General features: G+C 45.3%; 1 protein-coding gene across 1 annotated transcript in view; it reads left to right on the top strand.

Moving 5' to 3' along the window:
- The window catches only part of fstl4 (follistatin-like 4), a 101,219-nt gene extending 85,608 nt beyond the window's left edge, over nt 1-15,611 (top strand). Inside the window, exons 8-14 of the mRNA XM_034550429.1 lie at nt 3,408-3,542; nt 3,928-3,954; nt 4,636-4,754; nt 6,539-6,688; nt 9,431-9,538; nt 14,049-14,158; nt 14,263-15,611. Of these exons, the coding sequence (XP_034406320.1) occupies nt 3,408-3,542; nt 3,928-3,954; nt 4,636-4,754; nt 6,539-6,688; nt 9,431-9,538; nt 14,049-14,158; nt 14,263-14,959 (1,346 nt within the window). The 3' untranslated portion in view covers nt 14,960-15,611. The remainder of the gene's footprint in view (nt 1-3,407; nt 3,543-3,927; nt 3,955-4,635; nt 4,755-6,538; nt 6,689-9,430; nt 9,539-14,048; nt 14,159-14,262) is intronic.
- The last annotated feature ends 8,804 nt before the right edge of the window (nt 15,612-24,415 follow it).

Below are 24,415 nucleotides of genomic sequence, written 5' to 3'. Positions count from 1 at the left end.
GTCAGCGTAGTGCACGTTTTAGTGCACGTTCAACGCGTGCCACATCCCGGCGGTGGAGTGGTGTTTTTTAGGGATTACGTACCCACGCCGCTGCAGAGAGCTGCACGTTGAGCTTGAAAACCCAGCTGGCGTTCCGTCGAGCTAACTCCTTTTTTATTAAAATCTCAGCTGCAACGTTGGATATTATTTGTTTTCACTCATTTGCAGTCTAAGCGAGGTGATGGAACCCAGATTGCGGTGACCTCGATCAACTCTTCTTTTTCTTTTATTCCCTCGACAAACATCCTTTAGAGGTGAATGAAAAGGGAGATTAGAAGGAATAAAATGAAATATACTGTGTGTGGGGGGGGGGGGAGGGGGGAGTGGACACTCTCAATACAGAAAAGGAGGTGCAGAGTAGAGCATGACTTTTTCTTTTTATGACCTGGTTCTCATTACGGAGGTGTATTGGCTGTGTGTGGGTCATGTGGTAATAGCCTGTTATCAACCCTCACACACTCAAACACGGGAGGTTCTGCAAGGTTCACCAACACATCTAATGTGGGCGAGGGGCGGGACTTGTGCTTTAAAGGGTTCATTGTTTTCATGACAAACATTTAGTTGAAAAGATTATAGTGGAAAAGTACGTTCCCATTTTTATTCAGATTCAAATGAATCCAAAGTGCAGACGAGGTGCGATCCTGCGCTTCCATCTCCACATATGACATATAATGCTGTTAAAGATATGTGTAATAAAAACCCTGAACGAGGGCTCACATCCTCACATTTGGCTTCTGTACAATCTGAATCGCACACTGACACTTGGAGTGTGGACCACAGTCTGGAGCTGGAACCTCACACTCTCTACCAGGTTCCATGTTGTTTGGTTGAAGCAATCCTCTGAACACGGAGGGATGCCTTGACGTGTGATGTCATATTTCATTTTATTTATGACCTTTGTGGGAAGAATGCACAATAATCACTATAATCACATCCGTTGTTAATCGAGGTAAATTAACATGTGAGATAGGTAGGTGGGTAGATAGATAGATAGATAGATAGATAGATAGATAGATAGATAGATAGATAGATAGATAGATAGATAGATAGATAGATAGATAGATAGATAGATAGATAGATAGATAGATAGGTTGGATGGTAGAAGATAGATAGATAGATAGATAGATGGATAGATAGATGGATAGATAGATAGGTAGGTAGGTAGGTAGGTAGGTGGGTAGGTAGGTAGAAGATCGATAGATAGATAGATAGATAGATAGGTAGGTGGGTGGATGGATGGATGGATGGATGGATGGATGGATGGATGGATGGATGGATGGATGGATGGATGGATGGATGGATGGATGGATGGATGGATGGATAGATAGATAGATAGATAGATAGATAGATAGATAGATAGATAGATAGATAGATAGATAGATAGATAGATAGATAGATAGATAGATAGATAGATAGATAGATAGATAGATAGATAGGTAGGTAGGTAGGTAGGTAGGTGGATGGACATTGTTTTGCTACAGCAGCAATAATCTATAGAGGTTATGCAATTAATGCTTATTAAATAACAAACTATATAGTTATTACCCCACGTGCCCTTTGTGCCAGTGAAGAAGATCTCACTCCAATATTCAAATTCCCCGTCATCAGGAACTGCTGCAAAAGGCTCATTTAATGAGTGGTTGATTTAGTGGTTTTCTATAACAATTGATCTGAACATAATTATGAATTAGCAGTAATTAAAGCAGCGTCTCATTCTACGAAGGCCCGCTTCAAGGCGCCGTTCACTTCAAAGCATTTCACACTTCTTTCCCCCGATAAAAGAGAATTAATATCGGAATCCAGAAGACGTTTCACTAACGGGGAAAAGCTTTGCGCCAACTTCTGGAACGTCTCGTTATTTTGCGACCCGGCAGGCAGACATTAAAAAGAGGGATGACGTCAGGCTTTATTACCGTTTTGGTAAATATTGTTTCTGCAGGAAGACAAAGCACTGACGGTCGGGGAGCTTTTAGTTTGAAAAGAAGAAATCCAACAGGATGCTATGGATACTTCAAGACATGAAGGGGGATGAAAGCTGAAAGGTGTAAAGTGCTTTGTGTTCACGGTCGAGCTGTAAAGTGCTTCGTGTTCACGGTCGAGCTACATGCAGTACTGATAGAGATCAGAGTGCAGCTGTACATCACAGCGAGCATCAGACGGCCGGCCTCCCACGGTGACCTCTGTGACCTCACCTTTCATCCAACATCTAACACAGCTGCAGCTTTGAGGCAAACAATGCAGCGTTCTGTAGCACGCCGGGAGGATAAGAGTGAAACTAGACGAGAAGTTAAAGACACAAGACAGAGAGGGTCTGACGAAGCCGGTTTCTTTCTGGTGGTAGTTTCTGACACTTTGTTAATAAGTAACTTAAAGGGTAATACGGAGTGGGTTTTAAGTGCAGTGTAAGTCAGCCATGTGCTCTCTTTAAAGCTGCCACACTCCTCTGACAATAAAAGTCATTTATTCCTCACATTACACCGACGTTGTCTCTGTCGGGGGGGGTTGTTTTCGTCAGATAACCCTTTAAAAACACAATAAATGTCCAAATGTTTTTGGCTGATAATTAATCCTTCTCCTAAAATGCATCATACATGTACCCGGTAAAGATGAAACATAATGCATCATACATGTACCCGGTAAAAATGAAACATAATGCATCATACATGTACCCGGTAAAGGTGAAACATAATGCATCATACATGTACCCGGTAAAGATGAAACATAATGCATCATACATGTACCCGGTAAAGATGAAACATAATGCATCATACATGTACCCGGTAAAGATAAAACATAATGCATCATACATGTACCCGGTAAAGATGAAACATAATGCATCATACATGTACCCGGTAAAGATGAAACATAATGCATCATACATGTACCCGGTAAAAATGAAACATAATGCATCATACATGTACCCGGTAAAGGTGAAACATAATGCATCATACATGTACCCGGTAAAGATGAAACATAATGCATCATACATGTACCCGGTAAAGATGAAACATAATGCATCATACATGTACCCGGTAAAGATGAAACATAATGCATCATACATGTACCCGGTAAAGATGAAACATAATGCATCATACATGTACCCGGTAAAAATGAAACATAATGCATCATACATGTACCCGGTAAAGGTGAAACATAATGCATCATACATGTACCCGGTAAAGATGAAACATAATGCATCATACATGTACCCGGTAAAGATGAAACATAATGCATCATACATGTACCCGGTAAAGATGAAACATAATGCATCATACATGTACCCGGTAAAGATGAAACATAATGCATCATACATGTACCCGGTAAAGGTGAAACATAATGCATCATACATGTTTCCTCTCTCCTCGCAGCCAACGGCAGCGAGCTCCTGATCGGCAGCGTCCGGTACGAGGACACCGGCGCCTACACGTGCATCGCCAAGAACGAGGTGGGCGTGGACGAGGACATCTCCTCGCTGTTCGTGGAAGACTCGGCCAAGAAGACACGTAAGACGCTTCGGAAGCGATGCTGCCGTTAATCCCACCGGACATAATCTAACGTGGTATTTAAAGTGACGTACGCGGTAACTTCTCCTGACGGCGTCATCGGTCTCCAGTCACGCATCATCAGTTTTTTAAATCACATATTTCTACGTGCCTTTGATATATTTTGGGACTTTCGTTGGATTGCATCATGTTCCCCGTCTCCACCGAGAGAACCGCTGATCTGAGGCAAAAGAATCGATGACTTCTGAGTGATTTATTGATTTTGGTGGAACATGTTGTCGCCGTCAGATATGATTCGTTGTTAGAGAAGTTGCCCCAAAAAGTGATTTCATGTTCTCTTTTCTCCCGTTTTCCTTGTTCCATTCCTCGATGGCTGAATCTGCAGTTGCCAACATCCTGTGGAGAGAAGAAGGTAATACATACCTCTTCTCCATAATACACAACCCTTGTCAGAGGGCTTTTGTTCACTGGGAGCAGGACAACATGTGTGCGCCGCTCTCTCCAAGAGAAACAAAGTGGTTTCCTCTGCAGCATCAGACTTTCCTCCAAGCCTCTCCTCCTCCCTCGGGCCTCGAGCTGCTTCATCCTTTCTTCGCTGTCTAAGAGAGGAAGCTCCTCCTCCCGAGCCGGAGGAGGCGTGAGAGCTGTAACACCGTGTGGTCTTTTTAAAGCAGTAAACAAATCCACCCTGTCTTTACCGTGTATATATATATATATTAATATATCCATATTATTACCACATCATTAGGAGCACTGGCCCCCCCGCTGTGGCGGAGAGTGCAAAGCAAACGCAACAATATGTTTTATGTATTTACATCATCACGCGACAGCTTCACAGAGCCAGAGAGCTCGTTCACGAACACAACGCGCGTGACCTCGTGACCTCGTGACCTCGTGACCTTCACACACAGCATGATCATTAATATACATGTGCATGCGTATTGTGCGTATCTGATATGTTTTAACCATCACAGCTGTCGGATGAGACGGGAGTGCGAGTCCTTTTAATGTGCACGTGTTGGCCCCCCCCCCCCCTCCCCCCCCCCCCCCCCCCCCGTCGACGTGTTCACCTCCGCCCGTGTTCCCCCTGCAGGGCTGAGCGTGGGGAACATGTTCTACGTGTTCTCCGACGAGGGCGTCACGGTGCTGCAGCCCGCCGGCTGCGAGGTACGCCGACACATGGCGAGGACGGAGAGGATCGTCGCCACCTACGTGAGTCGTGTGTGGTCCATCTGTTCATTGTGTCAGATCAGAGTAGATTACACCAGGGACATGTCAGGTAATGACCCCCCCCCCCCCCCCCATGTATATATTACTAAATACATTTTAGAGTAACAGTCAGAATGAATGCATGAAGAAAGAAAGGCACTCAAACCACCAGCTGCTCAGCTCTCATCCCCATTAAGTTGTGATGCGTCTTCCCAACACGCTCTGCAGGGGACCAAAACAACAACAACAACAACAACCTTGTTTACTCCAGTCACAGCAACTTCTCCTCATCAGCCGACTCCTCCATCTTTTATTGGAATCTGTGTCGTGGGCCAAACGTATGAAACTATTGCATCTCGCCTATTAAATAAATCTAGCAACCAAATCACAAAATGAATTACTTTGTGTAACTATAGTAAATTCATATCTCATATTCACGGCCTTCGTTGTCAATAGAGATTCTATCAGCAGTTTACTAATAAACTAATAACTGGATAACTAATTTTAAGACTTATAAAAATGAGTTTCATTCTAAAGAACAACTTTAAATCTTGTGTTTATCAAAGATGTGCTCTCATAAGCATGTGGGGGGGGGGGGGGGGGGGCAGACCATAATCCATAATGGGATTACTCGTGTCCATTAGTCAATACAGAGTCGATCCCACGCAGCCGGAGGGGTTTAATCCACTGGAGAACGTCCCCCTCACGGAGCGACGGGCTTCAGGTGCTAAAGGTTCCTTTGGGTTCTCCGGGGAACCTGTAATCCTGTTAGAGATCAATGCCAACTCGATAAGCAGTTGCTGCTGCTTTGTGTGTGTGTGTGTGTGTGAAGTTTTTGATCCAATTTATATTTATATATATATATATATTGAAATAACTGATGGTTCCAGATCTTAACCCCCCCCCCCCCATATGGTAGAAAATATGCATAATTATGAACTTGCTGTTCAATGCAACAACCAATAAAATCCACATGAATATAAAAAAAATGTTGAATCATCTTCCAGCTTGAATTATGGGAGAGGCTCGATGGAGTAAAGTGCCTCTCCTCCTCCTCCTCCTCCTCCTCCTCCTCCTCCTCCTCCCATCATGCTCTCTGCTCTCCTCCTCCTTCCTCCTCCTCATCCTCCTCCTCCTCCTCCCATCATGCTCTCTGCTCTCTTCTTCCTCCTCCCATCATGCTCTCTGCTCTCCTCCTCCTCCTCCTCCTCCCATCATGCTCTCTGCTCTCCTCCTCCTTCCTCCTCCTCCTCCCATTATGCTCTCTGATCTCTTCTTCCTTCTCCCATCATGCTCTCTGCTCTCCTCCTCCTTCCTCCTCCTCCTCCTCCCCCTCCCATCATGCTCTCTGCTCTCCTCCTCCTTCCTCCTCCTCCTCCTCCTCCTCCTCCTCCCATCATGCTCTCTGCTCTCCTCCTCCTTCCTCCTCCTCCTCCTCCCATCATGCTCTCTGCTCTCTTCTTCTTCCTCCCATCATGCTCTCTGCTCTCCTCCTCCTTCCTCCTCCTCCTCCTCCCATCATGCTGTCTGCTCTCTTCTTCCTCCTCCCATCATGCTCTCTGCTCTCTTCTTCCTCCTCCTCCTCCTCCTCCTCCTCCCATCATGCTCTCTGCTTGCTCCTCCCATCATGCTCTCTGCTCTCTTCTTCCTCCTCCTCCTCCTCCTCCTCCTCCTCCTCCCATCATGCTCTCTGCTTGCTCCTCCCATCATGCTCTCTGCTCTCCTCCTCCTTCCTCCTCCTCCTCCTCCTCCTCCTCCCATCATGCTCTCTGCTTGCTCCTCCCCAGGAGGAGATGTGCCCTAAAGGTGAGGGGGTGTCCCCCCAGCACTGCGTGTGGTCCTCGGCAGTCAACATCCGTGATAAGTACATCTACGTGACCCAGCCCCTCCTGAGCCGCCTGCTGGTGGTCGACGTCCAGGCGCAGAAGGTGGTGCAGGTGGGTCTCAGGAGTTATTCCTCTAAGTGACAGCTGCTATGAAGTGTGGGGAAACTGTGCATTTGTACGCGGCTGCTGTGCGGAAACAATATTTATTTTATTTATTTTATTTATTTTATTTATTTTATTTATTTTATTTATTTTATTTATTTTATTTATTTTATTTATTTTATTTTATTTATTTTATTTTACTTTTATTTTATTTTATTTATTTTATTTATTTTATTTATTTTATTTATTTTATTTATTTTATTTATTTTATTTATTTTATTTATTTTATTTATAATTTATAATTTTAGTTTCCCCCTCAATGTCAACGTTATTTTCATGGCAGAATAAGTTGGAAACGTTCAAAATCACCCCGTCTATTTACACCGTGCAGCCGACGGCGCGCTTCATGTCGATCGGCGTCACCGACATGAAGCGCGCCCGACTCAACGCCGCTGACGTAAAGAGGACCACATGCAAGGGGACGTAAATCAAACGCACCTCGAGCGCCATTCATCTCGCCCGTAACGGCTGTTTAGGGACCGAGTCCCTCGGGCGCTCCTTCCAGGGTCGACGCCATCAATACTGAGGAAGTAGGACTCAAGGAGGCGAAGGGAGGAACAGTCCGAGTAAAGAGGAGTTCAAACTAAATAACTGTGATCACAGCTAGTCATGGAAGGAGGAACAGAGGTCGCGACCTTTCGGTGTATTGCTGCTCACCGGCTGCCCCCTTCTTCCTCTCCTCTCCGTCCAACACTTCCTCCCATTGATCACCCTGTCGCCCCTCCCTTAATGCATCCTCCTCGTCTTCCTCCTCGTCTTCCTCCTCCTCATCCTCCTCATCCTCCTCATCCTCCTCGTCTTCCTCCTCGTCTTCCTCCTCCTCCTCCTCCTCATCATCCTCGTCATCCTCCTCGTCTTCCTCCTCGTCTTCCTCCTCGTCTTCCTCCTCCTCATCCTCCTCATCATCCTCCTCATCCTCCTCGTCTTCCTCATCCTCCTCCCCCACCGAGTCCAAGTGAGCCCACCGGTGTCCAGGTGAGCCCACCGGGTCCAGGTGAGCCCACCGGGTCCAGGTGAGCCCACCGGGTCCAGGTGAGCCCACAGAGTCCAGGTGAGCCCACCGGGTCCAGGTGAGCCCCCCGGGGTCCAGGTGAGCCCACCGGGGTCCAGGTGAGCCCCCCGGGTCCAGGTGAGCCCCCCGGGGTCCAGGTGAGCCCACCGGGTCCAGGTGAGCCCACCGGGTCCAGGTGAGCCCCCCGGGGTCCAGGTGAGCCCACCGGGTCCAGGTGAGCCCACCGGGTCCAGGTGAGCCTCTTCACCACGTCGACTGGTTCACTTCCTGCAGTCAGTCGTCTTTTTCGGGTTCTTTTGTGCTTTTTCTTTCACTTGAGAAAAATACTGATGATGATCTTTGAAGTAAAAAAACAAAACAAAAACAAATATTCTGGTTTCCTGAAGGATGAAATTGTATTTTTTTTTTCTACCTCCGTCAACGATTCGTAAAGAAACCTCAGGATCCATTTGTGATATGAGATGAGATAATGTGAGCAACGTTTTGGGTTCATAACGTTTTTGGGGTGTTGACATCATTTCTGAAAAAAAAAACCTTATTCTGAAAATAATAAGACATCTAGTCCCTTTTTTAAAGGTTTCAAAGCTACATGGAGGCCTCACCTCAGGGTTACCTCTCCCCCCCCCCCCCCCCCCCCCACACACACACACACACACACACACACACACACACACACACGTGTACATACGCACTGTTGACACTTGGCTGGCCGGCAATATATGAGCCATGAGCCAGAAACCAGAAGCCAGAAGCCAGAAACCAGAAACCAGAAACCAGAAACCAGAAACCAGGAACCATGATCCAGAAGCCAGAAGCCAGAAACCAGAAACCAGAAACCAGAAACCAGGAGCCAGAAGCCAGAAGCCAGAAGCCAGAAACCAGAAGCCAGAAACCAGAAACCAGAAGCCAGAAACCAGGAGCCAGGAGCCAGAAGCCAGAAGCCAGAAACCAGAAACCAGAAACCAGAAACCAGGAGCCAGGAGCCAGGAGCCAGAAGCCAGAAGCCAGGAGCCATGAGCCAGGAGCCAAAAGCCAGGAGCCATGAGCCAGAAGCCAGGAGCCATGAGCCAGAAGCCAGAAGCCAGGAGCCATGAGCCAGGAGCCAAAAGCCAGGAGCCATGAGCCAGAAGCCAGGAGCCATGAGCCAGAAGCCAGGAGCCAGAAGCCAGAAGTCAGGAGCCAGGAACCAGAAGCCAGGAGCCAGGAGCCAGAAGCCAGAAACCAGAAACCAGAAACCAGAAACCAGAAACCAGAAACCAGAAGCCAGGAGCCAGGAGCCAGAAGTCAGGAGCCAGAAACCAGAAGTCAGGAGCCAGAAACCAGAAACCAGGAGTCAGCAGACCCCCCCCCCCCCCACACACACACACACACACACATCTCTCTCTTCGTTTCTCTTCTTCCCCCTGTTCTCGTCCTCTGCCAGTCATGCTGTGTTCTCTCTGTTCTTCCAGCTGAAACGTGTCTCCGCCCCTTTGGAGAAGTTCCCTTTGAGCGGCTTTGATTGGTTTTCCCGTGTTTTCAAGCTTACTCTTAATTTCGACACGTTTACCTCGATAATTATTTTTTTTGCTGCCACCCATTATTTAATTCAATACCTTTTCCATCCTTTTGATGTATTTTAATGACCGTAAAATGAGACTTTAATTGAGCTCAAGAACAACGGCTCTAACCTCCGACAGGCCGTCAAGACGGATCCCTTCCCGGTGAAGATGCTCTACGACAAGTCACATGACCAGGTCTGGGTCCTGACGTGGGGCGACATGGACCGAACACACCCGACTCTCCAGGTGAGTTTCAGAAGCTTCAGAAGCTTGAAAAGCAGTTTGACTGCATCCACTAAATCCCAAAACGACAATGAGTTGTTGTGTTTCTTGTCTGCGTGGTGCGTTTCCTGTCTGCGTGTTGTGTTTCCTGTCTACGTGTTGTGTTTCCTGTCTGCGTGGTGTGTTTCCTGTCTGTGTGGTGTGTCTCCTGTCTGCGTGTTGTGTTTCCTGTCTGCGTGGTGTGTTTCCTGTCTGCGTGTTGTGTTTCCTGTCTGCGTGGTGTGTTTCCTGTCTGCGTGTTGTGTTTCCTGTCTGCGTGGTGCGTTTCCTGTCTGCGTGGTGCGTTTCCTGTCTGCGTGGTGTGTTTCCTGTCTGTGGTGTGTTTCCTGTCTGTGTTGTGTTTCCTGTCTGCGTGTTGTGTTTCCTGTCTGCGTGGTGTGTTTCCTGTCTGCGTGGTGTGTTTCCTGTCTGCGTGGTGCGTTTCCTGTCTGTGGTGAGTTTCCTGTCTGCGTGTTGTGTTTCCTGTCTGCGTGGTGTGTTTCCTGTCTGCGTGTTGTGTTTCCTGTCTGCGTGGTGTGTTTCCTGTCTGCGTGTTGTGTTTCCTGTCTGCGTGGTGTGTTTCCTGTCTGCGTGTTGTGTTTCCTGTCTGCGTGGTGCGTTTCCTGTCTGCGTGGTGCGTTTCCTGTCTGCGTGGTGTGTTTCCTGTCTGTGGTGTGTTTCCTGTCTGTGTTGTGTTTCCTGTCTGCGTGTTGTGTTTCCTGTCTGCGTGGTGTGTTTCCTGTCTGCGTGGTGTGTTTCCTGTCTGCGTGGTGCGTTTCCTGTCTGTGGTGAGTTTCCTGTCTGCGTGTTGTGTTTCCTGTCTGCGTGGTGTGTTTCCTGTCTGTGGTGAGTTTCCTGTCTGCGTGTTGTGTTTCCTGTCTGCGTGGTGTGTTTCCTGTCTGCGTGTTGTGTTTCCTGTCTGCGTGGTGTGTTTCCTGTCTGCGTGTTGTGTTTCCTGTCTGCGTGGTGTGTTTCCTGTCTGCGTGGTGTGTTTCCTGTCTGCGTGGTGCGTTTCCTGTCTGCGTGTTGCGTTTCCTGTCTGTGGTGAGTTTCCTGTCTGCGTGTTGTGTTTCCTGTCTGCGTGGTGTGTTTCCTGTCTGCGTGTTGTGTTTCCTGTCTGTGGTGAGTTTCCTGTCTGCGTGTTGTGTTTCCTGTCTGCGTGGTGTGTTTCCTGTCTGCGTGGTGCGTTTCCTGTCTGTGGTGAGTTTCCTGTCTGCGTGTTGTGTTTCCTGTCTGCGTGGTGTGTTTCCTGTCTGCGTGTTGTGTTTCCTGTCTGCGTGGTGCGTTTCCTGTCTGCGTGGTGCGTTTCCTGTCTGCGTGTTGCGTTTCCTGTCTGCGTGGTGCGTTTCCTGTCTGCGTGGTGTGTTTCCTGTCTGCGTGGTGCGTTTCCTGTCTGCGTGGTGCGTTTCCTGTCTGCGTGGTGCGTTTCCTGTCTGCGTGGTGCGTTTCCTGTCTGCGTGGTGCGTTTCCTGTCTGCGTGGTGTGTTTCCTGTCTGCGTGGTGCGTTTCCTGTCTGCGTGGTGCGTTTCCTGTCTGCGTGGTGCGTTTCCTGTCTGCGTGGTGCGTTTCCTGTCTGTGTGGTGCGTTTCCTGTCTGCGTGGTGCGTTTCCTGTCTGCGTGGTGCGTTTCCTGTCTGCGTGGTGTGTTTCCTGTCTGCGTGGTGCGTTTCCTGTCTGTGTGGTGCGTTTCCTGTCTGCGTGGTGCGTTTCCTGTCTGCGTGGTGTGTTTCCTGTCTGCGTTGCTGCTTTCGATGGTTTAGAACATTTACCAGAAAGAAAAAAACACATAAATCTCCAGCTGCTTTGGACCGCTGGTGATGGAGGCTTCACAGATGAGAAATGATCACAGGTGTGGTTTAATCCACCTCGGAGGGATCGGGCGAGGGATGAGAGGAGGCCGAGGTGTGTGTGTGTGTGTGTGTGTGTGTGTGTGTGTGTGTGTGTGTGTGTGTGTGTGTGTGTGTGTGTGTGTGTGTGTGTGTGTGTGTGTGTGTGTGTGTGTGTGTGTGTGTGTGTGTGTGTGTGTGTGTGTGTGTGTGTGTAAAACACTAGCCCACTGAGGGATTCCATTGTAATCTCAGTAATAGGCACAAACATGTTTATTGTGGTCTTCGTCCCGTCGGGGGGGGCGTCGTCATGTGAGGTGTTGTGTTGACACACACTCAGGTGTTTGTCCGGCTCTGTGAGGACCTTTGGAGGGAAATGACTCATTTTATATTCAGAAAATCCCCTGAAAGAATCAATTCTTCTTCTTTCTTTCTTTCTTTTATTCAACCGGTGCTGTTTGCATTGTTGCTTCTGAACACCAGTGGCTTCATGTATATTGATATTTATTCAATTAAAATGTTAATCAGTGGTTGTGTTGCTGTTAATGGCGCCCTTGTTTGTCAAATTGTGTGTGCGTGTGTGTGTGTGTGTGTGTGTGTGTGTGTCTGTGTGTGTGTGTGTGTGTGTGTGTGTGTGTGTGTGTGTGTGTGTGTGTGTGTGTGTGTGTCCCAGTATAGGTGCACACTCCGTGGCGTTTGTGTTGGAGTTGTTTTTATTCTCTTTAGAGGTTTTAATAATAAATGAAGCAGAAAATTCTATGAAAATGTGTTTTTTCATCACAATTTTCTTCTATAATTTGAAAACAATCAGAGCAGCTTTGCATAACATTGGTGGCCGTCGCTTGAACATACTCAACCACTCCCCCCCCTAAACACACACACACACACACTTCCTGCACTTCTTCAGGAGTAATGAATAATTAGAGAAAGGGGGGGGGGGGGGGGTCACTAAAAAATGTAATTGCAGGGGGAACTGCATAATGGGAGTGGGGGGCCACGTGGATCACAGCCCAAATGTGTGTGTGTGTGTGTGTGTGTGTCTGTGTGTGTGTGTGTGTGTGTGTGTGTGTGTGTGTGCGCGCGCGCGTGCGTGCGTACGTGCGTGCGTGCGTCTGTGTGTCTGTGTGTCTGTCTGTGTGTGTGTGTGTGTGTTTATGTGTGTCTGTGTGTGTGTGTCTGTGTCTGTGTGTGTGTGTGTCTGTCTGTGTGTGTCTGTGTGTGTGTGTGTGTGTCTGTATGTATCTGTGTCTGTGTCTGTATGTGTGTGTGTGTGTGTTTACGTGTGTGTGTGTCTGTGTGTGTGTGTCTGTGTCTGCGTGTGTGTGTCTGTATGTATCTGTGTCTGTGTCTGTATGTGTGTGTGTGTGTGTTTACGTGTGTGTGTGTCTGTGTGTGTGTGTCTGTGTCTGCGTGTGTGTGTCTGTGTCTGTCTGTGTGTGTGTGTGTGTGTCTGTGTGTGTGTGTGTCTGTGTCTGTGTCTGTCTGTGTGTGTGTGTTTGCGTGTGTGTGTGTGTGTGTGTCTGTGTCTGTGTGTGTGTGTGTGTGTGTGTGGGTCTGTGTCTGTGTGTCTGTGTCTGTCTGTGTGTCTGTGTGTGTGTGTGTGTGTGTGTGTGTGTGTGTGTGTGTGTGTCTCAATATCTCTGTGCACACATCAGAGCGTGATGTTGTTTCATTGGAGGAGACCAATGGAGGGGGCGTGGCCTCTCCGTCAGCCACAAATGTGTTCGACACTGATTTAAATTATTAAAACGACAAGAAGTTTTCCATTCAGGTGTAAAAAATTAGTTTTTTAATACGTTTTTAATTTGTATTGTTTCACTCTTTATTGTAAACAACTTTGTTTTATTAAAAATACAATACGAGTTCATCAGCCACAAATTGTGGTCATTGCAAGAAGGGCCGGCTGTCACCTGAATTATTTTTGTTTACTTGTTTATTTTCTACAAAAAGCGTCAACGAAATAAGCCAAACCTTTTCACATTTTAATACCACAATAGAACTGTCTGATAATATGATATTTACTATTTAAATGATCAACACACACATCGTTTAAAGTGTCTCTTAACTTTGAAAAAATACCCCAAAAAACCTACATTTTAAAACAATAAATCAATATGCATATATATAAATATACGAGATATATATATATAAATATATAGATATATAATACACGCCTCGGGGAATAAAACCAACAAAGTATTAATTAATTTGAGTCTTCCAGAGAATCCATCACAGACTTTATTATTGCTCCCCTGGAGCCACGAGAGGAGCGTTCTGATAGTATAGAGTTAGGGTTAGTAAGATTTATGGAATTATCTTAATAACACACACACACATATATATATATATATATATATATATATATATATATATATATATATATATCTATATCAGACGAGTGCGTGCCTCGCGCTCTCCAAACATGCTGCGGATGTTTATCTCTTATATTTATGAGTCACCTGATATGAGATATGAGTTGTTCTCATGAAGCAAAGAAAGGTCGTCGCAACAATAAGAGCAGCTGATGTTTATAATTATTATTATTAGAGTAACTATCTTCTGCAGACGTTGTTCTTTGATATAAATGTTTTTTACGTTCTCTAAACATTGTGGTTATGATTTAATATATTTAATATATATTTAATAATCACGCTGATCTTCCTCCAACAGGTGATCCCTCAAGCCAGCGTGGGAGAAGTTCACCACGCCGTCCGCACGACTTTCCAGAAGGTCAACGACTTCTTCATCCCCCCAACCAACCTCATCATCACCCACGTGAGGTAGGACAGCACACACACACACACACACACACACACACACACACACACACACACACACGATGCAGAAGGGCTCCTAACCTTCCTCCTGACCTTTGCCCCTTCAGGTTCGCCTTCGTCTTCCTCCAAAACGAACCCGCGGTGCACAAGATCGACCTGGAGAGCTTCCGCCGGGTGAAGACCATCAGCCTGAGGAACTACAGCTGCGTGCCGGTCAGCATGGCCTACACGCACCTGGGGGGGTTCTACTTCGTGCAGTGCCGGAGCCGCCCGGGGGCCCCGGCCCAGCTGCTCATCGACAGCGTGACGGACGCGGTGACGGGGCCCAACCGCAACGTCACCGGGCGGCCGTTCGTGTCGCCGGACGGCCGCTACGTGGTGACGCCCGACCCGGAGAGCTCGAGGCTGACGGTCCAGACGGTGTCGTTCCGGGGGGAGCTGGCCCTGAACCGGGAGCTGGACCAGCCCGGAGCCGTCTCCGATCTGGCTTTCCAGCCCTCCTTCGCGGAGTCCAACCAGCACGTGGCGGTCGCCGCCTCGGCCTCAGGCACGGACCTGCTATTCGCCGACCTGTCCTCGGGCCGCGCCGAGGTCCTCCGGAGCCTCAAGGAGCCCCTGGGCCCCCGAGCCTGGCCCTGGGGAGGCCCCGCCCGGGTGGTGGTCTCCAGCGGCTTGTTCGGACCGTACCTGTTGACGCCGTCGGCCGAGTCCGTCTTCGTCCTGGACGGCAAACAGAGGACGCCGCACTGCGAGGTGTCGGACATCAAGAGGGGGAACACGGTCGTCTGGGTGGGCGAGGTATGAGCACGATGATTAATAAACGAAAAGAAAAGAGTCGTAGACGTGAAATGGTCAAAACAAATAGATGAAAAGGGAAGTGTCAGGCCACGTGACTTTATTATAGGATTTATGTGAACATGAGTAGTGGACTGGACCCCCGGGACCGAGAGGGGAACACGACCGGCTCATCGTATCAAAAGTACACTTAAAAAATAGAATAATTGATCAAAACCTTTAAATGGAGAAAACTCCGTTTTGATATTGGGAGAAAGTGTCACGTGCACTCGACTATACAGAATTGTACATTATTGCACTTCCTTCCATTGTTATTCCGGCGAATATGTACCTGCAGAGGGGTTATTGTTATGATCTATGAACTATGCACAACGCTCACTTTTTTTAGAGTAAAAAAAAGCTTCTTTTTTTTTCCTCCGATTTTTGTTTATCTCAACAATGTTTTGTCGTCTTCACCCCGTGATGCATATTAATCACCACGAACTGTCCGTCCCGCCTCTAGTGTGTGTGTGTGTGTGTGTGTGTGTGTGTGTGTGTGTGTGTGTGTGTTCTGAGTCCTTTTATTAAATCGTTTATCCCCCGGGTCTCGTTCCCCTCTGAGAGCTCGTGGCTCTCCCGGTGCCGGCGGAGGTCACGAGGTCAACTCCTCCCCTCTTCACGGAGCTCCGTCGGCGGTGGAACCGTACACCTCGGGTTCTCGTACACCTCGGGTTCTCGTACACCTCGGGTTCTCGGGTTCTCGTACACCTCGGGTTCTCGTACACCTCGGGTTCTCGTACACCTCGGGTTCTCGGGTTCTCGTACACCTCGGGTTCTCGTCTCCCATCCGTTCACCTCGGCATCAAACCGCCGGTGTGTCCCACTTTCTGCATATAAAAAAAAAAAAAAAAAAAAAAAAACTTTTTCACACACATTTATAGAGGAAATAAATATCTCAAAACCAATCAGCCGTTTTTCAAAACTAGAGACATTAAGCGTCACATTCAGTTTTAATCGTTCTTCCCATTTCAAGGAATACGTATTGATTGTTAAAATTACAAAGATGTCCACAAGTGAAGCGAACTTTATGACCCAGTGAACAGCAGCAGATTAAAAAAAAATGTATTCGCACCCAAAGCAAAATGTGTATTCTCCCTAAATAAGTATTTAAATTATTATTATTTTATGCAAACATTTTTTATTAGAAAACATACGCGTTTAGAAAAACTATCAACTTGGCACATTTAAATATTCTTAACTGAACTAATCAGATAAAAGCCAAACAAAAAGCAGACCCAACAACAACAACAACAACAACAAACAACGTCAACTTGCTGTTGAATTAAATCTAATGAAGAAATAGAAATATCGCAGCCTTTAGGATGTTGACCCTTGATGACCTTTTTAAAAGGAGAGAGATTAAATGATACTAATCTCTAGCGGACATTAATTATTAAGAGTCCTTTGAGTAACGGCGTCATGTGGTTTGATGGTTTCTTTCTCCCAGAATCAAAACCCAAATAAATGATTAATCATCACTTCCTGGTTGTGCCCCGTAACTCCTCCCCCATCCGTCTGCAGGCAATGACGTCATGATTGGAGTTTTGTCAAATTGGTAGCCCAATTTTTGTCACTGTATCAATAAAAAATAAAATACTAATCTTATTGTTGCTTCCTAAAGTCACCCCCCTGAGACGTGCATGTAGTGACAATAGACCCACATGACCACTGTAGACCCCCTCGTGATCTCTGTCACACGCCCTCCCGTCATCACGTCCGTCAGCTGATCTCTTAAAGGTACGGCGTCCCCGCTTCGTGTCACGTGACTCTCTTTCCCCTCGAAGGCGTCATGGACGTCGGTAGGAACCACTGTTGTAGATAAACATCGTTCATGTTTTAGGACACGTTCAGACGTGACACAACCGATGTACAGTTTTCTTTATGCATTTTGTGTGTTCTGGTTTATGAGGGAATTGTTTTGTAAGAAAAAAATCGAATTAAATATATTGTAAAAATCTGCCGTTCTTCTGTGTTTCTTTTCGTGTATTTTGTAAAATGTGTCGATTTCAACTGAAGTATTTATTAGCCTACGAATGACTTTATCGAGTCATAGTTTGGTATTTAAATGTTGGGGGAAAAAGACAGTTACAGTTATGAGAGTTATGAGAGTTAAAATATTTGATTCGTCACATAAGACAAAGAAAAGTGCTTAAAAAAATTGTTTTTGTACTAATTCAAGCTGCTAACTTTTAGCATTTGTGCTATTCAAAATCTAATATGATCGTAAACTGAATATAATCTTGAGTTTTTGGGAAATTGTCCCTGAAAAACTTTTTTCTGACAATAAATGAGACCAAGCGATCGGCAAAATAATTTGATTGATACATATTTAAAATATTTAAAATATAAGACATAACAAAACAACAGGGAAAACTGTACTATTGGAACATCACTCCATTATTACCACATAATGGTACATTGCAATATTTCATATATGCATATTGCATAGCAAAATACTGTATTACCTGTATATAAACAGGACCATCATCTGTCAATGGGTGAACATTCATACGTCGTCGACTGGATTTATTTCCAGCACCAAAATTAATGTCATTTATTTTTTTGTCTTCAACGGCAGAGCGTGGTTAAAAATAAAAATGTTTGTTTAGAAGAAATAGTTTATGGTTCTGGATTCTCAACTGAGTATAATTTCCTTAGTTTTTAACATATTTTTTCTCTTTTGTTTGAAAAAAAAAAGACATTTCAAGACTGATAGAAGAAGAACTTAATTATATCGGGATAAACCCCTCGAGGTGTTTCATTGTTCTTTCAAGACAAAACAAAATAAAAAACAGAACAGTAGAAGACAAACACAAAAGTGACAAAAGAGACTTTACATAGCAACACAAATAACTATCTAAATAAGTAAGGGGGAACAAAAATAAGGATTTAAAATCGCTAGAGACATTTTTTAAACACAAATATGACATATTATATATCAGAGGTGTATTTTCATCCAGCCTGGGAAGCACCCCAAACATGCACCCAATGTTTTAAAATAAAAAAACTATAGAATAATAAATAATTCCTTAGAATTTCATTTGGTTGCTCGGACCTTAACTATAACATTAATAACTAAGGCAGAACAAATAAAAGCATGTAAAAAAAACAAGAATATAGACAATCAAACTGCTGATAATCAACAGATTCATCAGTCATGAAAAGGATCCCTAGTTGCATAGTATTACGTAACATTCGCACACACACCTGCCAGTCCACCTCGACCCAGGTGAGACAAGCCCCTCCCCCATGATGCTCTTCTCTCCAAACAATCCATGACTCGCTCTCCCGAGAGGGACAGGAAGTAGGAACGAAGGACTTCCTGTGAGGAGAACCCGACACCACGAAGAGACGGCGTACCGACCACCTCGTGACGGCTGGAAATAATAATCATAATCACAGTTTATTTGGCCTCATTTCAACAAAACTGTAATAAAATCTTTAATTAAGTGAACAAAAGAGATGCTGCAAAGTGAGTCGTTCCTCCTGCAGAAGAAGAAAATTATTACACATCCAAAAAATTATAGAAATGAATACATTTCAACACGAATCTCTGTCAAACGTCTGTAGACACGTCCTGTGTATTAATATGTAAACTGTATTTTAATGTTTCTTTTGGTAAAAGTGGAGCAGATTCTCACTGTTTCCTTTAGTTTTGAGAGTTGAATCTGAAACAAGGCATCATGTGTAGAACTGATTGAATCATATTTATGTCTTAAATGTAGTAAAGTAGAAGTATAAAGTACCATTAAAAACTGTACTTGAACATCTGCGGTCGTACTGAATAATAAAGTCCGCTATTTACAGAATAATTTCTTTGTAAAAATTAATACCCACTGGTTCCCACTGGTAATTAAACATAGGTAAAGTGGAACAAAACAAGACTATATATTTATATATATATATATAGTTATATATATATATATATATATATATATATGTATATACTTATAAATATATATATATATATGGATATTTTGTTATATTGTGTTTTATATATATTTTTATATATATATATATGTATATTTTGTTATATATATATTTATATATATATGTATATTTTGTTATATATATTTATATATACTTATATATATATGTATAAATATATATATATATATATATATATGTATAAATATATATTTATTTATTTACTTATATATATATAAATATATATATATATATATTTATATACAGTATATCTGGAATTTGGGGACAATGGTCACTTATTTGGCACATAAAAAGATTCCATCTTCTTTTAAGGCAAGTAATCAGTTTTAGTGAAAGCTGGTTTAATGTCCGGATTAGTTTTGAAAGACTAATCTAAAGGTTTTGGTTTTGGATCATTAAATAAACTCTAAGATGCTGATTTTATTTCCCAGAGAAAAAAGGTTTCTGGGTATCAAAGATACTTTTAAAGTACTAAAATACATATGATAAGTAATGTTGTACTTTGTGTGAAAACATCAGAAGACATGAGGAAAATAAATATATAAAATTTCAGTGGTCGGAAAATTTAGGAGAATTTCTGTCCAAAGTTAAAATGTTTTTTCTTTGATAAATAAATTTGATATTTTCTTCACATTTATAATAACATCATCCTGTTATTACAGGCCTGGGCGTGCTACAAATGGTTAACAAATAGGTATAAATATTTATGAATAATTCATAAATATTTATAAATAATTATAATAAACATCAAATACCAAATGAAGTAAAACAAAATAAAATAAGGGGGTGTGAGGGTTGTCATTAAGTAACCATGGTAATCCATGTTGAGACATTTTAGAAGAAGTCTCACACTTCACACCCCGTCATGCGTTGTTCACGGCAACCAGAAAAACAACAACCCGATAAAGGAATAAAAAATAAAAGATTTTCACGGTCAGTTTCTCTGGTTTGTGGACAGATTGGAAATAAATAAATAAAAAAGCCATTCTTTCATCTTCAGATCTGCTTCTCACACTGCAGAGAATCTGTCACACGTGCATCATTTATTGAAAGAAGCAATAAATAAACTAAAAGTGAAGAGGAAGGGATGAATTTGAGAAGAGTAACGTCCACTTCTGCACAGATGGGAGATTAGAAAATAAAAGAGGTGGCTTTAATGGTCCCGGCTGGATTTAATTGAATGATTTATTCAGGTAAAGTATTTAATTTAATAATTTATTCAGGTAAAGTATCTTCTATTTAACATCTGCCAGGAATAAATATTAGAAGAAAAAAAAGTTAGCGGAGAAAAATCTTTTTTTTTTTTCATTTTGTGTTGGACTGTCCCTTTAATTAAGGTTTACACACACTCGTGTAACGCGTTACGCAATGCTGGTGAATATGATCTGTGACTTCATAGTTAATGTCACACACACACGAGCCGTGTTTGTTTTGTTTTTTTGGGGGATAAAAATATGTTTTCTGCAGCCGATGCAGAAACAGTCCTCGGAGAAAGGATATCATTTTTCTTTTTGATAAAACAAAAAAAATGAAATATCAGTAACAAACAATACTGTGTGAGAAGAATGCTGAATGTTCTCCGCTGAGGCCCAAAGTTATGTGGAACTAGTGACACACACACACACACACACACACACACATGCATCATAAAACCAAGAATAGTTTTATGATGCATAACTACTATGCATATAAGCTTAATCTAGTTTTAAAAGACGTAGTTCACGGTGGTGATGACTTAAAGTTACAGCGGGTTGCCTTTTTATTCATTTATTTTTTTTACAAACAGTATTTAATAAGTTGCATTAAATATTCTTCAGGTTATTTTTGCTTTTCTAAACAGGCTCCAGCTATCAAATATACAATATTGGTCTAAATTAGTGCTCTTTGGTTACTTTCCCCCATGTGGGCGGTTCCGTCGGTTCTTTTGGAGTCCACATTATTTTTAGAGCAGAAAATCATACGTTTCAATGTGATTTGCGATGTTATTTTTTTTCCACCTTCATGCTCATATTAGTGTGCAGCTCGTAGCGGGTTATTGATCACAACTCAACACATATCGATAAGCACAACTTCTGACAGCTCCTCTTATCCCTGCTGGATTAATCTAAAGGATATAATTATGACGAGTCAGCCGAGCAACTTATGGCCGTCGTCTTGTTATCGTGACGTGAGGCTGGATGTCGTCTGATGATTTTGGGGTTCTTAAATGTGACAGAAGCGTCGTCTTCTCCTGGTTTTAAAAGCTGCACGACAGTAAACGTCAACTGTACGGAGCTGGTGATTAAATGTACATGAGTCAACGGGATGTCTGTGAAGTCAATGTAACCCCCCCCCCCCCCCTCCTCCTCCTCCCACATCCCACATCCCATAAAGGGCGCGTTAATCCTGCCGGATGGAGACGAGCATGGAGAGGAATTAGCAGATGACATTTTAACAAGGATGTCTGTGGTGATGTAACGGGGCCTGATGAAAGTGATGCCACCTCATGGATGCATGTATTGGTGCATGTATGCACAGTGATGGATGCATGTATTGCTGCATGTATGCACAGTGATGGATGCATGTATTGCTGCATGTATGCACAGTGATGGGTGCATGTATTGCTGCATGTATGTACAGTGATGGATGCATGTATTGGTGCATGGATGCACAGTGATGGATGCATGTATTGGTGCATGTATGTACAGTGATGGATGCATGTATTGCTGCATGTATGCACAGTGATGGATGCATGTATTGCTGCATGTATGCACAGTGATGGATGCATGTATTGGTGCATGTATGCACAGTGATGGATGCATGTATTGGTGCATGTATGCACAGTGATGGGTGCATGTATTGCTGCATGTATGTACAGTGATGGATGCATGTATTGGTGCATGGATGCACAGTGATGGGTGCATGTATTGGTGCATGTATGCACAGTGATGGATGCATGTATTGCTGCATGTATGCACAGTGATGGGTGCATGTATTGCTGCATGTATGTACAGTGATGGATGCATGTATTGGTGCATGTATGCACAGTGATGGATGCATGTATTGGTGCATGTATGTACAGTGATGGATGCATGTATTGCTGCATGGATGCACAGTGATGGGTTTACCTCGGTGATATGACTGCAGTTCGTGCATCTGGAGCATGAAGGTTTATGAACTGTGGTGGGTCGTCTCTTCCAAGTGTTGCGTAATCTGCCTGTCTGTCATCTTCAAAGCGAATCCTGCTGCAATTACACTCATTTGTCTTTCTTCTTTCTCTATTTAAACACACACACACACACACACACACATCACCTTCTTAAAACACACACCACTTCTCTGTGAGTTATGAAATGAACTCGTCTTCTCTTTAAAGAGGTGCGACAGCTGGATACGAGCTTCACGAGAGCCAGACGGCTCGTGTTCCTCCATCTAAGTGAGACCGACGGTCCTCTAACTGCTGCACACACACACTACACACTACAAAGACAAACTACACACACCCTGCACACACACCATGCACACACACTGCACACACACTGCACACACACACTACAAAGACACACTACACACACCCTGCACACACACCATGCACACACACTGCACACACACTGAACACACAGTGCACACACACACTGCACACACACACTGAACACACACTGCACACACACTGCACACACACACTGCACACACACACACTACACACACACCCTGCACACACACTGCACACACACGTCGCCGGCGTTCGGGTCCTGTCTCCTTTGGGTCCTGTCTCCTTTGGGTCCTGTCTCGTTCGGGTCCTGTCTCCTTTGGGTCCTGTCTCCTTTGGGTCCTGTCTCGTTCGGGTCCTGTCTCCTTTGGGTCCTGTCTCCTTTGGGTCCTGTCTCCTTTGGGTCCTGTCTCGTTCGGGTCCTGTCTCCTTTGGGTCCTGTCTCCTTTGGGTCCTGTCTCGTTCGGGTCCTGTCTCCTTTGGGTCCTGTCTCGTTCGGGTCCTGTCTCCTTTGGGTCCTGTCTCATTCGGGTCCTGTCTCCTTTGGGTCCTGTCTCGTTTGGATCCTGTCTCGTTTGGGTCCTGTCTCCTTTGGGTCCTGTCTCATTTGGGTCCTGTCTCGTTCGGGTCCTGTCTCCTTTGGGTCCCGTCTCCTTTGGGTCCCGTCTCCGTTGGGTCCCGTCTCCGTTGGGTCCCGTCTCCTTTGGGTCCTGTCTCCTTTGGGTCCTGTCTCCGTTGGGTCTTGTCTCCGTTGGGTCCTGTCTCCTTCGGGTCCTGTCTCGTTCGGGTCCTGTCTCCTTTGGGTCCTGTCTCCTTTGGGTCCTGTCTCCTTTGGGTCCTGTCTCCGTTGGGTCCTGTCTCCTTTGGGTCCTGTCTCCGTTAGGTCCTGTCTCCTTTGGGTCCTGTCTCCTTTGGGTCCTGTCTCCGTTGGGTCCTGTCTCCTTTGGGTCCTGTCTCCGTTGGGTCCTGTCTCCTTTGGGTCCTGTCTCCGTTGGGTCCTGTCTCCTTTGGGTCCTGTCTCCGTTGGGTCCTGTCTCCTTTGGGTCCTGTCTCCTTTGGGTCCTGTCTCTCGGTGGCTACACGTTGACAGAAGGGGAAGAGAGCGGGCCCGACCACAGCGTCTCTGGTTTCCCGATGTTTACCTCAATCCTTCGCTCCTTTGGACCAATCAGCTCATCCGTCCTGAGAGAAGACGGGAATGCTCACGTGACCAGAAAGATACCCGAGGGATCAGGGGGAAGAGACACAATGTGCACCTCAACGGACGCACAACTCCACCTCTGTGATTTAAGCAAAGACAATCCACGGCGCCGTGTAATTACAAGGGTTTATGATCCTGGACGCGCCTCCAGAGAGACGCCGTGTCGGCTCAGACGGGTCGAGCGCGGCGGTCGATAAGTCATCAGCGACGGGCCGAGCACAGACACGAGGAGGCGGTCATCTGTGAACGGGACATCCTTCGAAACGCAGCTACACACAGCTACACACTGCTACACAGCTACACGCAGCTACACGCAGCTACACGCTGCTACACAGCTACACGCAGCTACACGCTGCTACACAGCTACACGCAGCTACACGCAGCTACACGCTGCTACACAGCTACACGCAGCTACACGCTGCTACACAGCTACACGCAGCTACACGCAGCTACACGCAGCTACACGCTGCTACACGCAGCTACACGCTGCTACACGCTGCTACACGCAGCTACACGCAGCTACACTCTGCTACACACAGCTACACGCTGCTACACACAGCTACGCGCTGCTACGCGCTGCTACGCGCAGCTACGCGCAGCTACGCGCAGCTACGCGCAGCTACGCGCTGCTACGCGCAGCTACGCGCTGCTACGCGCAGCTACGCGCTGCTACACTCTGCTACGCGCAGCTACACTCTGCTACGCGCAGCTACACTCTGCTACGCGCTGCTACGTGCAGCTACGCGCAGCTACACGCAGCTACCCTCTGCTACACGCTGCTACACGCAGCTACGCAGCTACACAGCTA

This window comes from Cyclopterus lumpus, chromosome 14 (genome assembly GCF_009769545.1).
Source record: "Cyclopterus lumpus isolate fCycLum1 chromosome 14, fCycLum1.pri, whole genome shotgun sequence".
NCBI lineage: Eukaryota > Metazoa > Chordata > Actinopteri > Perciformes > Cyclopteridae > Cyclopterus > Cyclopterus lumpus.
This window is presented reverse-complemented; position numbering and strand designations above follow the sequence as displayed.